At 46.8% G+C, this 16237-nt stretch overlaps 2 protein-coding genes and 1 long non-coding RNA gene across 4 annotated transcripts in view; 1 reads left to right on the forward strand and 2 right to left on the reverse strand.

The window, feature by feature from the left end:
• Positions 1-16237, forward strand: part of LOC144984626 (uncharacterized) — a 160625-nt gene that overhangs the window by 112147 nt on the left and 32241 nt on the right. The gene's annotated exons all lie outside the window — the stretch shown is intronic.
• On the reverse strand, positions 226-4287 carry sostdc1a (sclerostin domain containing 1a). The gene is made up of 2 exons (XM_004078410.5): positions 3962-4287; positions 226-1473 (listed from the first exon to the last, which is right to left on the reverse strand). Exons 1-2 carry the CDS (start codon positions 4170-4172, stop codon positions 1028-1030), a joined length of 657 nt encoding a protein of 218 aa, XP_004078458.1. The 5' UTR covers positions 4173-4287; the 3' UTR covers positions 226-1027.
• ankmy2a (ankyrin repeat and MYND domain containing 2a) lies at positions 8968-16095 on the reverse strand. Of its 2 annotated transcripts, none has more exons than XM_020710504.3 (10): positions 15826-16095; positions 14623-14687; positions 13807-13945; positions 13627-13725; positions 12167-12327; positions 11881-12095; positions 11704-11812; positions 11099-11227; positions 10886-11015; positions 8968-10296 (listed from the first exon to the last, which is right to left on the reverse strand). In XM_020710504.3, exons 1-10 carry the CDS (start codon positions 15890-15892, stop codon positions 10190-10192), a joined length of 1221 nt encoding a protein of 406 aa, XP_020566163.1. In that variant the 5' UTR covers positions 15893-16095; the 3' UTR covers positions 8968-10189. The 2 variants fall into 2 exon arrangements, with proteins under 2 accessions (XP_020566163.1, XP_004078459.1); XM_004078411.5 differs by having other exon boundaries at positions 11677-11812.

Raw genomic sequence — 16237 nt, forward strand, 5'->3', positions numbered from 1 at the left:
ATTTCAGTTACTAGATAAATGTCAGACTTTTTTAAAGCTTCCAAGGATGTGAAACCTAAATGCAAAAGACAAATTATGATTCGGTCCAAATGTTATAAAATCACTACAACATTTTTTTGACTTGCCTCATTGGCATTCAAATTTTCAGGGATAATTTATTACTAACTTATTTTACAACTTTTCTTTTTAATCAGACGTCATAGTCAAGTATTCAATGGAACACTGTGCAATACAAAAGTTGAATTTATTTCATACAAAGTTGTTACAGGAATGATAAATGAACACTTTCTGAGCTGGAACTTAATATCCGATGTGTTCCCTGTGAAAATATATTACATCATACACTATGAATCTTACAAAAGTAAATATTTTTCATATGGTCCGTCTTTAGCATTTGATATATGTACAGGTATTTACACAGGATTGGTTTGGGTGTTTTACAGAAGTTGGTGCCAACCTATGTCAACTCCTAGAATGAATTTCTGCAGCCGTACTGAAGACGGGACTGTGCAGGCGGGACCGTGCAGGCGGGGCCGTGCAAGCGGGGCCGTGCAAGCGGGGCCGTGCAGGCGGGGCCGTGCAGACGGGACCGTGCAGGCGGGACCGTGCAGACGGGGCCTTGCAGGCGGGGCCGTGCAGGCGGGGCCGAGCAGACGGGACCGTGCAGACGGGACCGTGCAGGCGGGACCGTGCAGGCGGGGCTGTGCAGGCGGGACCATGCAGACGGGACCGTGCAGACGGGACCGTGCAGACGGGAACGGGCAGGCGGGACCGTGCAGACGCGAACGGGCAGACGGGAACGGGCAGGCGGGACCGTGCAGACGCGAACGGGCAGGTGGGAAGGGGCAGGCGGGACCGTGCATCTTTACAAAACTACTGTCTGTAAACTATTTTTCACATTGCTTTAAAACATGGATTTGATTGTCAGAAGCTTGAACGTGTCTCAGAGATCATCCTCAACTGCAAACACTGGACATCCCAGAGACTTCCCTTCAGAGGGTTTGGAGTCTTTGAAGTCCTGCACCTCTCAGGGTTCAGCTTCGTGCCAGTTCTCACTCATTCGGCCCTTGCCCAGCCTTCTTTTGCTCTTGGATTTGTGTTTGTGCAGAAGCTTTGGGGGTAACGCGGCGGCCTCCTCAAACTTGCCACCAGACTCGTTGTGCTGCCTCGAGTACCTCTTGCACTTGCAGGAGGTGACCACAGTGATTTTGTAGGTTCTGGTGGTGCCGTCCTGGCACTGCAGCTGGATGCGCTGCGTGCGGGTTTTGTCGTTGACGCACCGCCAGTCGTTGTTTCCACTCCGTCGTGCCCAGTACCTCCTCCCGCGGGCTCCACCGATCCAGTTCTCCAACATCTGGGCGGGTAGACACTCGCCTGCGCAGACCAGCTCCTTGATGGGGTTGATGCTGGTGCAGTGGCCATCAGAGATGTACTTTGTGGATCTCAACTCTCTACAGCCGACGTGACTCCGCTCTGCGGACAGACAAGGTGTTAAAATGCAGCCGCACTCAGACAAAAGGCAGAGCCCCCCACTCTCCTATCTAGTTTCTAGCCTTCAGCGAGGCATGAACACCAGAAGCAGAACACCGGGACTTCTTCAGAACGGACTTGCAGGAGGGATTAGCAGGAGGACAGCTTGTGTGCAGGCAGCATTGTCATCCTGCAGGCTACAAACACAGTCGCCACCACTGTAACCCAAGACTGGCTCCATTCACACAGCTAAAGGCACGTCGGTGACAGCTCTGGATGAATGGAGTGGCGATGGGCTCTGTCTTCCTGTCCCTCCGCCCCCACCTCATCCATCCCGGTCAGGTGTGGAGACGCAGAGCTCAGGAAAAGGCCTCGTCTGCTTTGTTCTGCAGCCAGCCGGGCGTGCAGTCGGTGATGCCAGGCCTTCACTATGGCGATGAGGCCGGGAAAAAATCTCAGCACTGAGGTCACATTTCTTCTAAATGTCTGCATCTCTGCAGAGATAATGGTGACCATTTAAGGCCTTTGAATGAGCTTTCACAGCAGGAATCTCTGCAGTCATGATGCTGAGAGGAGGGTGGAAATTTCCACAGATGATGTTCAACAAGATTCTCTGTTACAAAATTTTGTTTTAACAACTAAACAACAATAACAGAGAAAAGAAAAAGGACCCAAACTTTATGTAAATAAAAAAAACGTACACGTTTTGGGGATGTAGCGTATGGTCTTGTATGGCAAACAATTATATTAAAATCATCTTTAAAAAATGTGATGAGGAAGGGCTGAAAGGTGTTGGGAGGCTGTCCTAAAGTGACTCATGCCCCCCCTGGATGGGGCAACTGAATCCAACAGCTTCACTTTAACCTTTAGGTGAGAGGAAGGAGGAGATGGAGGAGACTAAACTTAACATTTTAACGTTAACTCTTGTTTCCATCCGTCCATCTTCCTCCTCTTATCCAGGACCGGGTCACGGGCAGCAGTCTAAGCAGAGATGCCCAGACTTTCCCCGCCCCCACCACTTCCTCCAGCTCCTCTGGGGGGACCCCGAGGCGTTCCCAGGCCAGCCGACAGGCATAGTCTCTCCAGCGTGTCCTGGGTCTTCCCCGGGGCCTCCGCCCAGTGGGACATGCCTGGAACACCTCTCCAGGGAGGCGTCCAGGGGGCGTCCGGACCAGATGCCCGAGCCGGTGGCTCCTCTGGATGTGGAGGAGAAGCGGTTCTACTCTGAGCTTCTTCCCTTATCTCTAAGGGAGCGCCCCGCCCCCCATGGAGGAAGCTCATTTCAGCCGCTTGTATTCAGGACCTGGTTCTTTGGGTCATGACCCAGAGCTCATGACCATAGGTGAGTATTGGAACGAAGATCGAGCGGTAAATTGAGAGCTCTGCTTTTTGGCTCAGCTCTCGCTTCACCACAACGGATCGATACAGCGACCGCGTAACTACGGACGCCGCTCCGATCCGCCTGTCAATCTCACGCTCCGGTCTTCCCTCACCCGTGAACGAGACTCCAAAGTATTTAGACTCCTTCACCTGGGGCAGGGAGACTCCACCCACAAGAGATGGCAAACTGCTCTTGTTCTGTTCGGGATTTTCAACAAAGTGTCACATCACACAAGAGGAAACATTGGAGGAAACTTATCGGATTTTTTAAAAGTGCAAGAAAAAGAGTCAAATGGAAGTCAGGGAGCCAAACCATATCTGTTTTAGGGTTAGTTTAAAGTTATGAAAAACAACTAAAAATGTTCTTTTTTTAACATCACCTCCTGGAACAGAATCTTTAAAACCCTGCATGTCGGTAATTCACTGTTGGCACAGGATTGAACAGGGAGCAGAAAGCTACGGGTCAGAACCAAAAGCTGCTGTTCTGCTCACAGAACATCTCCTGGATCCACATTTAAGACCCACCTTTGCTCCTCTGCTCCACCTGAGCTCCACCTGCTCCTGTTTTCTTCCCTTTCACTCTTTTGATTTTCTTGTTAAAGTGTTTATTTGGTTTGATGATGTGCCGTTAAAAGTTTAACAACAGTGTTCCTGTAAATTGGTCTAAATTGACCAAAAGTTTTTAATTCAATTTGTTTCAAACATGTTTAAAATTATAATAAAAGCAATAAGATGCAAACTTAAACGTGATGACAATAATATTAGCTAAACAATAATACAAACATCTTTGAAAGGAAGCAGACAGAAGCTTAGCTGATTGAAACCCCCCCATAAAAAAGTAAAGAAAGTTAAACAAATAATAACAACACATAAAGGAAAATAAAGAAACTAAAATGAATATTAATAATATGATCGTATTAAACAACACACATTAAATAATATAAAATGATATAAATATAATGTATTTTATTATTGTTGTTTTTGTGCCACTCTTTTATTTTGGAGGACCTGCTCGTTTCCTGTCCCTTAAACTGATCACTCTCTCATGATCTGCAACAGATCATTTTGGATCAAAGCGGATCCTTTGCTCCAACAGAAGAATCCAGCTTACCGGCTCGGTCGTGCGCGGAGCCCCCCGCTCCTCTCCCCCCTGCGCGCGCTCGGTTCAGGGACGCATTGCTCTGCAGCTCCGTCACCGGCACCGGCGCGCCCGCGTGCGTAAAGAGCCGCTCCGTGGCGTCGTTCTTGTAGGTGTGACAGCTTCTAAGGAGGACGCAGAAGAAGAAGAGGGCCCGGCGGGACTCCTGCGCGCTGAGCTGCATGGCTGCACGTGAGCGGAGACACGGAGGAGCGTCGGGGTCCCGCGCGGAGATGAGCCGGCGCGCGCGCGGAGCCTGCTTTAAAGGAGCCGGCCCGCCTCAGCCAGGCGGCTGCTCAGGTGCGTCTCCGTCAGGAGCTTCTGATTGGTCGCTGGAGTGAGAAAACTCCGCCCATTTGACCCGTGAAGCAGAAAACGTCATGAGGCTGAAGATGTTTGGTGATCATCTTAATTTTATGTAATAAATCTCCTGATTTTACTAACCAAGCATCATGTTCACAAAACTAAATTTAGCAAGAAAGCTCCCATTTTTTTGCTTCATCATTCATCCTTACATTCTATTTCCCCCAAACAAAAAAGCAATGATAACATGTCATCTCGCTCAGCTTTATGATTGAATATACGTTTATTTTTGTGTATTTATCCACCCTGACAGTTACTTTAAACACTTGATGTACAGTTTATTGTTCTTTGTTTTTTATCACCTGTGTTCTCATAGTTTAGTGATGGAAAATGTAAATCGTTGTTTTTTTTCTCCTGAATCCCCCTGAGAGGTTTCCACTAATTCATGGCAGCTTTTGTTTTTCTGATTTCTGTTTTTATATGTTTGTTGTCCATGCTTTTACTCCAACAAATAAGCGTTTACTTTTTAATTAATGATCAACAGCAGACCATAATGAGGAAACAAACGGCAACAATATTCAAAAACTTTGAACGTGTTAACATGAAGCAAACTTTAATGTATCCTAACTTTTTCTTTTCCTGTCTTTGCTTCATTTTTTTACCATATTTTCATTATTTTATGTTTGGATTTGTTTTGCTTATATTGCACACAAACAAAATTTTAGAAAAGTTCTTTAAAACAAAGACAACAAGCGCCTAAACATGTAATATCGTGTTTGAAAAAAACGAGCTAAAATAACTAAAATCATATCCGAAAATATGGGTTCAGTTAGGAACCACACATTTATTTACTCTGTGTAACAAACTTAATTTATTTCCTTTTTTTCCTTACAAGATTGAATAAGAATCAGCTCACATGTTGGACCATCTTTGATCACATGTGGAGTTTAGTGCACATGCTACATACATGTTCTCATACGCTGGATTGCTGACAGTTAATTCCAGTGACGTGCGGTGAGGTTAATGGCTGGTGAGGCACTGACGTCATCAGTCAGATTTACAAACATATGAACCATACTGAGTAACTTATTCACCATTTAATTGACAACAGTTAACGTGTTTTGTTTAAAATATCATTTCAACATGTTTTTTTTCATATACAAACTGCAGCATAGAAAAAAACACAAACGTTATTATCATCTTACCTTTACTTGTAAATAAAGTCCATACGCCGCTCCTTCTGAAGAAAATGACTTGCCGCTTGCTATCACTTCTATTATTTTTTAGCGTCATAATCTCAGGGCTCACCGGCGCCCCCTAACATGAGGCACGAGAACTGCTGGCCTCACCCAGCGGCTTTTTCGCCGGCGTTTAGCGCTCAGCACAAGAAACACGTCCCTCACATACAGTTATTTATAAAAACAAAAACTGTACATCATATACATCTGCTAAATTATGTAAACTCAGCTCATATAGTACAAGTGATTGAACCGACATACAGAGAGACAGCAGTACCGTCTGACTGCATAGGTATTGCGCAATCCAAGGTGAGGCTCAGCGGGCTGGTGCCTCATCGCACGTCACTTAGTATCTGAACGGCAAATGCGGAAATTCAGCGATTTTGAAAAGAAAAAACACCCAAAAATGGTACATTTAAATGGAAAATGACTGCAAAAGCACAAATTACTGATTAAATATAATAATTGAATTTATTTTTCTCTTTTCTTCCCATAATGACAGGTGAGGCACAGCCTCACCTGCCTCTCCTGACTGCATGTCACTGGTTAATTCTGTAACAATATCTACTTGAGATACTTTTATTTTTTAAAGAGAAAAGGTTTGATGGCATGAATTCCAGCAAACATCACTTCCTGCTGTCTGTCTCCTGATTGGCTCATTGTTCAGAGCAGATGTACGGATTAAAAAACAACAAAATCCATGCCTTTTTTTCCATTTAACCCTTTAAGGAAACAGTTTTATTGAAGCAATTTGACCATTCATGTCTGAATGGAAAATTAATAAATTTAAAAACATCTAATTAGCATCTGTTTCATGTTTTTTCAGCAGACTCCTGGCAGGTAAAACACGTTCCAATTTAAGAATTTGTAAAATGCAACTTCATGCTTACATGTTTTTTGTAAACAACACTGTTCTTCTAAAAATAAATGAACCACAAACACATAAACCTCTACGCTTGTGTTTCCTACAAATAAACTGCATCCACTGCTGTGAAGCAGCAGCAATCGGTTGTCCTTCACAGCTGAAAAAAACGTGTTCTTGAGTGTGTTTATGAATGAAAAGGTTGTGGCAAAACTTCTTTAAAACAGTCTGTCCCGCCCTTTCAGTCTTTTGGTTTGCTGTTTGCACTGCCACACTCACCTACCTGTACCTGTACCTGTACCTGTACCTGTACCTGTACCTGTACGTTTCACAGGTGCGCCGTCGGCCACCAGCCTTCACACGGTCTTATTGTTTCCTCTCCTCAAACGCAAACGGGAGAGGCTCATTCAGCCCACTTCTGAGGGGAAAACTCGGTCGTTTTTTCTCAGGGGACTGTTGACACTTCAACCCCCCCCGCCCCCCCCACTGGGGCTTTTGGGCTGGATGAATGCTGAAAGCTGAATGACAGGCGCCAGCTTTTGTGTCCTCAGTGTGTGAAGAAAGAGAGACCCCCCCCCCCTTCCTGGTAAACTCAGAGACAGGGCCTTATTGCGCCCCCCCCCCCCCCCCTCACAGGAAATGAAGGTTGGTTGAGTCAACAGCAGGAGTGGGGGGCAATAATGGAGGGTGTGTTGATGGTGAACAGAGGGCCATCAAAGCTGTAAACAACACCTGAAACCAAACAACCATAATGTTGGCTTCAAGCGACCACTTTCAATACATTAACAATGAACTAAGTGTGGAGGGCGGGGGCCAGCGCGGGGGCCAGGGACGGGGGCCAGCGGCGGGAGCTGACCGTGGTGCTGACGCCACGGGGTTTCTGCCCAGTGTTCAAATGTGTGTCAAAGTGGAGGCATTCAACGAAGAAGCATGAGTTTGTGTGTTCTTTGTGGTTTCTTCAGACTCCTTCCGTGGTTTTAACGTGGTTCACGCGTGACTCAGACAGATCCAGGGCTGGGTGGATCAAATCCATCTGAATCCATTCAAGCTTTATAAGTCAACCCACAAAAGTTGAGATTGATCTTTTATGCCATTAACGCATGGCAGCAGCAAAGCCAAAGTCTGCTAGCTTGATGCTAACGTATAATGGAATTTCCCATAGGACGGCTAATGCTAACACTCAGTCGACCTAAACACACACGGCTAAATAAATGAACAGCTTCATATCCTCACAGGCAGGAATTCTCCAAACTCTTTCAAGGAAACATTTTTTAAAGTAACCATTTGTGTCTAAAGCAGGTTTTTACTCCAATCCTCTTGAATAAAGTGTGATGTTACAGCGTGAGCGCCACCTAGTGGCCAAACTGAAACGGCTCCTGGAGAGGCAGAACATAATCAGAAGAATCAGAATCAGAATCAGAATAGGTTTTATTGCCAGGTTCAGTAGAGCGCACTTTACAAAACGAGGAATTTGTCTTGGTGTATGGTACAATTAAAATAAGTTAAAAAATTAAATTAACACAACAACACACTATATACAGTTGAGTAAGGTGGGAGCACAGGTGGGCTGGGATGGTCTGTAAGTAGCAGCGATAGTCCTTTGGTGGTGGTGGTGGGGGGGGGGGGGTCACCTGGGGGAGTTGGGGTACTGTTCAGTGGGGAAGAAGCTGTTCTTGTGGCGCGAGGTCCTGGTCCTGATGGACCGGAGCCTCTTGCCAGAAGGGAGGGGCCGAAAGAGATTATGTCCTGGATGAGAGGGGTTGGCTACAATCCTGGCTGCCCGTCTCCGGGTCCTGGAGATGTGCAGCTCCTGGAGAGACGGGAGGTGGCAGCCGATCACCTTCTCTGCTGAGTGGATGACACGCTGCAGCTTGGCCTTGTCTCTGGCTGTGGCCGCAGCGAACCAGACTGTGATGGAGGACGTGAGGGTGGATTCAATGATGGCAGTGTAGAAGTTTACCAGCATCTTTACAGGGAGGTGAAACTTCTTCAGCTGCCTCAGGAAGTACATCCTCTGCTGAGCCTTCTTAATGATGGAGCTGATGTTCTGCTCTGTACATTTGTGATGGAGCTTCTGCTTTAGAGAAATCAGGAAACACCATATGGTGTTAACAATCTTACGGAAGAGGGTTTGGGCCATGGAGACAGAAAGAAAGAAAGAAATAAAAGAAGGGTGACGGGCAGGGGAGAAAATGTAGTTCTGCTTGGGGAAACAGATTTGGATCAGGTTTCAATTGAGGAGATCCTGAAGGAGCAGCGGTTGCAGCAGCAGGCCAAACGGGAAACGGAGAAAGTCAAAATGCAAGCTCTGAAGGACGGCGGCCTTTCCATACCCTAAGATGATCATTTGGACGAGTATTGAACCCTTGACAGGCCTTTTAGTTATGTAATTCAGTGTGTGAATGTGTGTGTGACTGGGTGAATGGGTCTGTGACTGTAAAGCGCTTTGTCCTTGTAGGAAGAAAGGCGCTATATAAGTATACGCCATTTACCATTTATAAGACGAATGGCTTTTATGTTTAACTGAGGGGTGTCTTTAGTTTTGTGGCTACAATCAATTAAGGCACAACACTGCATGGTTTTGGTTTACTTTTATCTAGACAACCAGCTTTTGATTCATTGATTTTAGTTTTTAGTTTATTTCGAGCCATTTCAGTGATAAAAAACAAAGGAAAAATGCAAATACATAGATATTTAAAATCTACTGAAGACCTTAATTATGAATGGATCAGAAAATAAGAGGATCTTATTGACTTCCCTCCTAAACATTCCTATTTGCTCTTTAACATAAAGAAAAAACAGGAATGTCCAGTTTTCTAAAAGTTACAGGAGTGACTAAATGGAGAAACTGCCGTTAATTATAGCTGAATTCTGGTTTTGGTTCTGAAGAACAATCCAAACTATTTCATCAACATGACCTGTATTTATTTTTTCTTGTTAAATATTGAAGCCTTCAGCTCAGAGGAGATGACTCCATGTTTGTTGTTTCCCTCGAATAGCCCAGTCTGTTCTGACAACAGAGCTTTTCTGTTGTTCGTCATCATTAAGGCTAAACATAAAGTTTTGTGTTCCCACGGTTGCTGTAACTGAACTAAAAAGTTTCAACATTTGTTAAAGGTCAACCTGAATCTGTTACCAAAGGTCTGAAACTTTGTGATTTCTATTCGCTGATAAAAATAGATTTACAAGATGAAAGTAAAAGTTTCTGATGACATTATTTTCATCTCTTTATGCAGACATTTTAGTCAGTGAACCACATGGAGCCTCCTGTGGCACACTGCCCCCTGCTGGACGTATAAACACCTACAACACCTTTGACTCCACTGAAGGTTTCTGGTTCATCAGCATAAACGAATAAAGCTGACATAATTCAACAGGAAATGTGGATGAGTGGACGCAGCAGATCATGACATCAGGTCTCCGGCTGGTCTTTATTCTGACGGACAGCAGCAGCTGGAACCGAGCGGTCCAGATGTTTTCTGCTCCTTCGTGCTGCACGAAGGTCGACCTAAAGCACCACAGCGGGGAGCTGCCATGACGGATTTTCCACAAACATCCCATGAGCTGGACTAGTTCTGTAAAACCTGGTGACGTCATAGAACACTGCCATGTTCAGAAACGCCCTCAGGTGTCTGCTTGGTTCCCTCCTGCAGGTTGCTACAGTTTTAAGGCAGAGTTGGACTCCATCTTCAACGCGAGGATGTCCCACAAACACAAAGGAAGGGATCATCTGGAGAGAAGATGGTCGGCGAGGCTCCTCGCCGCGTGGATTCCTCCTGGAGACCCTCCAGATTCTCCTCAGTTGTCGGCGGCTGGAACGGAGGCGGGGCCTGATGTCTCTGCAGCGTCTGCGCTGCTTTCTACGGAGAGCTGCTGCATGGCGTCCTGAACGGCTCCACTGTCCTCTGAAACACAAACGGCCATTTGGGTCAAACCTCCCACAGACGCTCATTTCCCTTTTTTTTAACTTGTCCAACAGCTCAGCAGACAGACGGCAGCCGAAGGCGTCTGATGTTGGACATATTTTCCTGTTCCACCAGGCGGTTCTGGGTCTCCTGAGACCCTAGGTGTCGATTTGGATAAATGTTTATTGTTGGACTCGATGGCAAAGAAGGGGGGGGATGTTGGAGAAAGGGGGTAAGGAAGGAGTTCAGGACATCTGGAGGATGATTACAGAGGGGGGGGGGGGGGGGGCACAATCATGAAGCAAGGAGATGCTGGAGGACCATCATCATCACAGTCTGGTGTTAATGTTGGTCAAAATGGGGCGGGGCCTGTCCACACACATAATCAAGTGTTAAAATCTTCACAACTCCAGTTCTCTCTATCTCTCACCCCCTCCCACACACACACCCAAAGCGGTAGTGGTAGCCAGGACCCCCCTTCGACACCGGCACGGTAGAGCAGGAAGAGGCCATCCGCCTGCCGGGTGCCACTTTTTCTGTGAAACTGCAGGTTGAACTCTGAGTGGGAGGTTCCCGCTTCGACTCTCACCTTTGCTCTGCTGCGTTCTCAGTTTGGCCGCCTCAGCTTCCTGCTTCTCTCTTTGCTCCTGGAGCTTCTTACAAACCTTCTTGTGGGTGAACCAGTGCATCTTCTGGCAGGTTTGGTCGCAGTAGATCACCTGGAGAGAAAAAACACCAACAACAGTGTGTTCAGCTTCCTGTTTTCCTCACCGGATGGCTTTGGCGGGTTGGACTCGCTCACCGTTTTGCAGATGGAGCACCTCTTCTGGGCTCCTTTCTCGCCGCAGGTGGTGCAGAACTCTGCGTCCATGAAGCCGACCTGGCCCGTGATGGCCTGGGTCAGCACCGACAGAGCCGTGGGGTCGTTTCCCTTCAAGGAGAGCAAAGTTCAGATTCAGGAATGCCCTCACGACGGGAGCTGCTCCAACAAAAGTTTCTTTTCCCATTTAGTGGTAAAAGGGGAAAATTCTCCCTTTGCCCCAAACGGCCACCAAGCCGTACCTCCCCTGTTCATCCCCTTCATTTGGTTTTCTTAGTGGAGCCCCATTAGAGTTTCATTTCTGTGACAGTTTCTCCCGCTGTGATGTCATCATGTTTTGAGGAAGGGTTGTTCTTTAATTCTGGAGGTTCTGACTCTGTGGCGGCCTCACATTTCTGCTCAGCAGCAGAAAAAAAAAGAAGAAACAATCTGGCCCTTTGGTCCAGGATGGAACAACCACCACCCCCCCAGATTCAGTGTGAGGGGGTTGGAGGCGGAGCGACCTGGACCTCTGATCAGCACGGCGGTGTGATGGGACGGTCAGAGAGAGAGAGACTCACGATCTCCACGGGCGCGATGCTCCTCACCAGCTGCTGCAGCAGGGTGGCGTCACAGTACGGAAACTTCCGGATGCACTCCCGCACAAACTTCTCCTGGTAGACGGGGAAGCCGTCGGCGTCCTGACCTTTCAGCAAACTGAAGGGGGAGACCGGCGGTTAGGTTTGCGGAGCGGCGGCGAGGCGACGCCCAAGCCGCACGCTGACCTCTTCACGAGCGCGTCCAGCCCGTCCTGGCGCTCCTTCAGGAAGGAGGCGCACTTCCCCAGCACGCAGCCGATGAAGTGCATCTTCATGGCCAGGACCTCGTTCATGTCCTGCTGCTTGATGCACTTCTCGCTGATGAGCTCCATCACCCGCCGGCACTTCTCCAGAGCCTCCGCCTCTGCCAGCAGCGGGTTCTCCTTCACCAGCAGCACCATCTGGAGGACACCAGAACCTTTTATCCTGGAACGGGGAGGGAGGGGCTCCCGGTTCCTTTGACGGGCCTTACCCTGACGGGGTTCAGGTTGGTGCTCATGATGATCTTGTGGAGCGGCCCGGCCAGTTTGGGCGGCAGCTTGGGCTCCTTCTCCAAACCCTGGGCTTTGGTGTAGTAGTCCAAGCGGGCGCGCGAGAAGAAGTTATTGATGACGGTGACGCAGTCGTGTTGGCCTGAGGAGGAAACGGGAGCAGCTGGTTTCACACGGGACCGCGTTCAAGAGCGGCCGGACGCTCCTCCGTCCAGGGGGGAGCAAAAAAAAAAAAAACGGCACTAAACTCTGAAGGTCAAAAATGTGAAAAGAAGCTGCTTCTCTGTCAGAAGAACAGATTCACTAAAATAATCATCAGATGATCTTCATCACTGCTCTACAGCATCTTCATCTTCCACTAATGTGCTCTCTAACCTTTTTCAGTTTGATGTCAGACCAGCCTGTCCAAGGCTGAAGTCTGATTTATCTTTTTTTTAGCTTCCAGTTTAACGTTTGAGTTCATCTTCATCCTCTGTAAAATCTCTGCAGCAGCTTTAAACTTTGTTAACAAACTAGAGTTTGTGCAGCAACCGTTCAAATGTGACAGATTGTCCCTAAACCCCCATCTGTTAAAGTGGAAGCTGCAAATCAGACGCCAACTTCAGCCTCGGCCGAACTAAAAAAGAAACAAAAACAAATAAAGCTGTCACTCAAACCGGTATTTTCTAAATATGATCATGAACATGAATCCACCGTTTGAATAACTTTATTAGTTGCTGAATATTCTACATTATTATTATGATCTGTGGCCAACAACTATCAAGAGGAGTAAAGACTCCAGGTTTTTGTCTGTTAAATGCAGCTTTTATTTTGAAGTGGAAGGCTCTTCTTCCGTTTCCTCTTTTTTCCAAAAGGAAACTTTCCGAATACGTTTATTTTCGCTAACTTTGCTAACTTGAGGGTTTCAGTTCAGAGGAGCCGCTTTAAGAAAGTAGAGGATGAATTTTAGTGACCAAGCGAGCAAGTCGGATGTGATGGAGAGAATCCAGGAGTTTTCCAAAATAAAGCTTCCTTTAGAATCAGATTTTAACGTTTTTTTTTTTGTCTCTGCAACCCGTCCGGTTCCAGGCCGCGGTAGCGGTGGTTGGGGCGGAAGAATCAAAATCTGCAGAGACAGTCCTTTTTTCTGTGAAAATTCTCCCGGTTCTTTTTCTGACACTTTTTAAAAGATTTCTGGTTGATTTGGACTCGAATAATCCAGATAAAATGTAATTGAAAACATTAGAATACTTTAATTTGCGCAGCAGATTAAACTAGCAGGAGGTTTTTCAAAATAAAATACAAGGTCCAAGAGGAGGAAGGAAAGCCTCAGATGGAGTTCAGTCGACTGGAGGTGTGAAAGCTCCGCCCACCCGTCACATGATCTCCTGCTCAGACTCAGAATCTGCTTTGGTTTACGGGATGAGATCTTTCTAAACGGTCAGAAAACATCCCAACGCACCGACAAAAGCTGCCATCTGCGCCGCCGTGCGCCCCACGGAGTTGGTCACGTCCGTTTCCGCGCCGGCGTCCAGCATCATCCAGGTGATGTCGGTCTTCCCTGCGGACGCAGAGCAGCCGCTCATGTCAGACGCTGGGGGTCAAAGCGGAGGCGCGGCGTTATTTCCGCCCGTGAACCGACCTGACAGGCCGGCGAACATCAGCGCCGTGTAGCCGTGCTCGTGCTGGTTGCAGTTGACGTCGGCGCCGTGCTGCAGCAGCAGCCTGCACATGTCCGCTTTGCCTTTGTACGCGGCGTGCATGAGGGGGGTCATGCCGTACTGTGGAGGAGAGGACAGCTCAGCAGGAGGTCATTTTCACTGTTACAGAGTTTTAGGCCACGCCTTCTTATTCTGTTGCATAGAAAAACACAGATTATTATGTGTTTAGGCATAAATGCATGAAGCCAGCTGTACAACATTATTACAAGATGATAATACATGTTTTTGGCTTCTATCACAGCTGGATTTAGCTGCAAGTGAATATATTTCAGAATAAAAGCCTTGAGTTCTCATGAATTGAGAACAGAAACAAACATTTCTGCTCTTTGTTGACTCCAAGTTTTAGGGATTCCTCCTCAGTTTTCAGCTGGAAAAGCTGCAGGTTTTGGTTATAAAAGGAGAGATTTTACAAAAGCAGTATTTTAATCTGAAAAAAGGGTCCGTCTTGTTGCTAAAATGATGAATTTTGAAGCAGAAACGAGATGCAGACAAATAAATGTAGGATTTTCTGAACTTTGTCTTGTAATCAGTCAGTTCTGATGACGAGAAGAGAAGACAAAGCTCCACTAAAATGTTGATCTTTGGGTCCAGATGGTTCTTTTAAAAGGTCAAAGGTGAACAGACTGTAAGCAGGAAACCAGATGTCCTCTGGAGACATTTAAGGTCTCAGAGTTTTGAGTTTGGTTTTATTTTTTCGTCCAAACAGAAACAGGAAAGAAGGATTTTTTTCCCGTTACCTCATCCAGACAGTTGACCCGGACGTCCTTACAGCCCAGCAGCCTGGAGGCCTCCTGAACGTTTCCTGAAAGACACCAAGAGTTTTGATCCGGTCGTTGGGCCTGAAGGAAGGTCAGGGGGTCAACCACAGAGAGGAGACCCTTTCTGAGGAGTCACCATGTCCTCCTTGGTGTTTGGGAGTGAACTTTACCACAGAGGAAGAAACCAGAACACAGCTTAGAAACAGATCAGAACCGTTTTCATCTGGAACTTTGTCCTCTCCAGGTCTCAGGACCAGATTTAGACACAGAAGCAGAGGAGAAGCAGGATGTCTGCAGACGCAGGTGGATCCACAGTTGGGGGGCAGCAGTGAGCTGCTCAGTGAAGGTGGAGGGGATCAGAAGCTTTAGGAGGATGAATGCTGATGGATGGACGGACAGGCAGATGCTATAGTGAAGCTCCAACAGCAGTGACGGTTAAAGGAGGTGCAGCAGAGTTTTGTCCAGACTAAAAGTCAGAGGCGGAGTGACTCCACAGCCTTGAAGGTGGCGGTTTTGAGCGTGGCACTTTGACCAGCCTCCTCCGGCTTTGTGACCCAGATGATCTGATCCGGCTTCCAGACTCAAATCTGTTTTCTTTTTGGGGACTTTTATATCAATGTCTGCATATTTTTGGTTAGGCAGTGAGACCAAACCCTGAACCACCAGGCTGAGTCCAAACTCCAATGGAGGACAGTCAGAGGAGCGTCCCCCCTGATTTAGATCTAACTTCAACGTTAAAGCTGATCCAAAGACCAGCAGAAAACAAGGAGGAGGAGGATTGGAACTCGCAGAAGAAAATCTGCAGCTGAAGCAGAGCCTGAAACCAGCAGAGCTCCATCTCTGCTCCCCACAGACGCTGTGAGCATCAAAGCTGGACTGAAAAACTACGCAGTTCCAAGCAAGTTGATGACGTCAGCAAAGCAAACCCACAGTTCGCTGCGTGGTCTTTGCATTTCAAAATAAAAGACAAATAGACGCTTCTAGATCTTAAACTTTTCCAGAAACATGTGTAAAATAAGACTCAGACAGAAAACCATCTGTACGAAGACAAACGACATAGTTGTTGGTCAGACACGGTTACATTCTGGTGAATTTCAGAGCCACAGCAGCGACTTTCTTCTTCTCCTATCATCAGGTTTTTATCCACGACGAAGCTAACCGGGATTAGCTCGAGAAGCTTACCTGCGCTAATGACCTCAAACAGCTCCTTTTCGCTCGGAGAAAGGTCTCCTTTTTTAGGAGCAAACATGGCGGCTCTTCCTGGAGTCCAAGGAATTTCAGTCACCGAAATGTAACTCCCCTGTTTTCAGTAAAAGCCGTTTATTCCACGATCCTGTCGGGTTTGATGGACGGGATGCTAATTGGGACTCTTCTTCGCTCGAACCAAACGAGGAATGTGAGTCAACATGCGGCTCAGCGGCGCCCCCTAGTGTCTGGGAACTGAAAACCCCCGGAGAGCACGGGGGTCAAAGTAATTCAATTAAATTAAATTAATTTTACTTAAATTAAATAAAGTGTATTTATTTCTTTATTGTAATCTTTTTTTGTTTGTTTATTACTGTTTATGGCTGCTAACCAAGAAGATAGATAAAAA

This window comes from Oryzias latipes, chromosome 16 (assembly GCF_053564925.1).
Source record: "Oryzias latipes strain Hd-rR chromosome 16, Olatipes_Hd-rR_3.1".
Taxonomy (NCBI): Eukaryota; Metazoa; Chordata; class Actinopteri; order Beloniformes; family Adrianichthyidae; genus Oryzias; species Oryzias latipes.

What these genes read in the sequence shown, in the direction of transcription:
- sostdc1a (XM_004078410.5), bottom strand. Translation starts at nt 4,172, where the DNA reads ATGCAGCTCAGCGCGCAGGAGTCCCGCCGGGCCCTCTTCTTCTTCTGC. An exon ending in CTCCGCGCACGACCGAGCCG is followed by an intron (nt 1,474 to 3,961) that starts GTAAGCTGGATT and finishes GTCTGTCCGCAG; the next exon opens with AGCGGAGTCACGTCGGCTGT.
- ankmy2a (XM_004078411.5), bottom strand. Translation starts at nt 15,892, where the DNA reads ATGTTTGCTCCTAAAAAAGGAGACCTTTCTCCGAGCGAAAAGGAGCTG. An exon ending in GTTTGAGGTCATTAGCGCAG is followed by an intron (nt 14,688 to 15,825) that starts GTAAGCTTCTCG and finishes GGTGTCTTTCAG; the next exon opens with GAAACGTTCAGGAGGCCTCC. An exon ending in GAGAACGCAGCAGAGCAAAG is followed by an intron (nt 10,297 to 10,885) that starts GTGAGAGTCGAA and finishes TTTGTGTTTCAG; the next exon opens with AGGACAGTGGAGCCGTTCAG.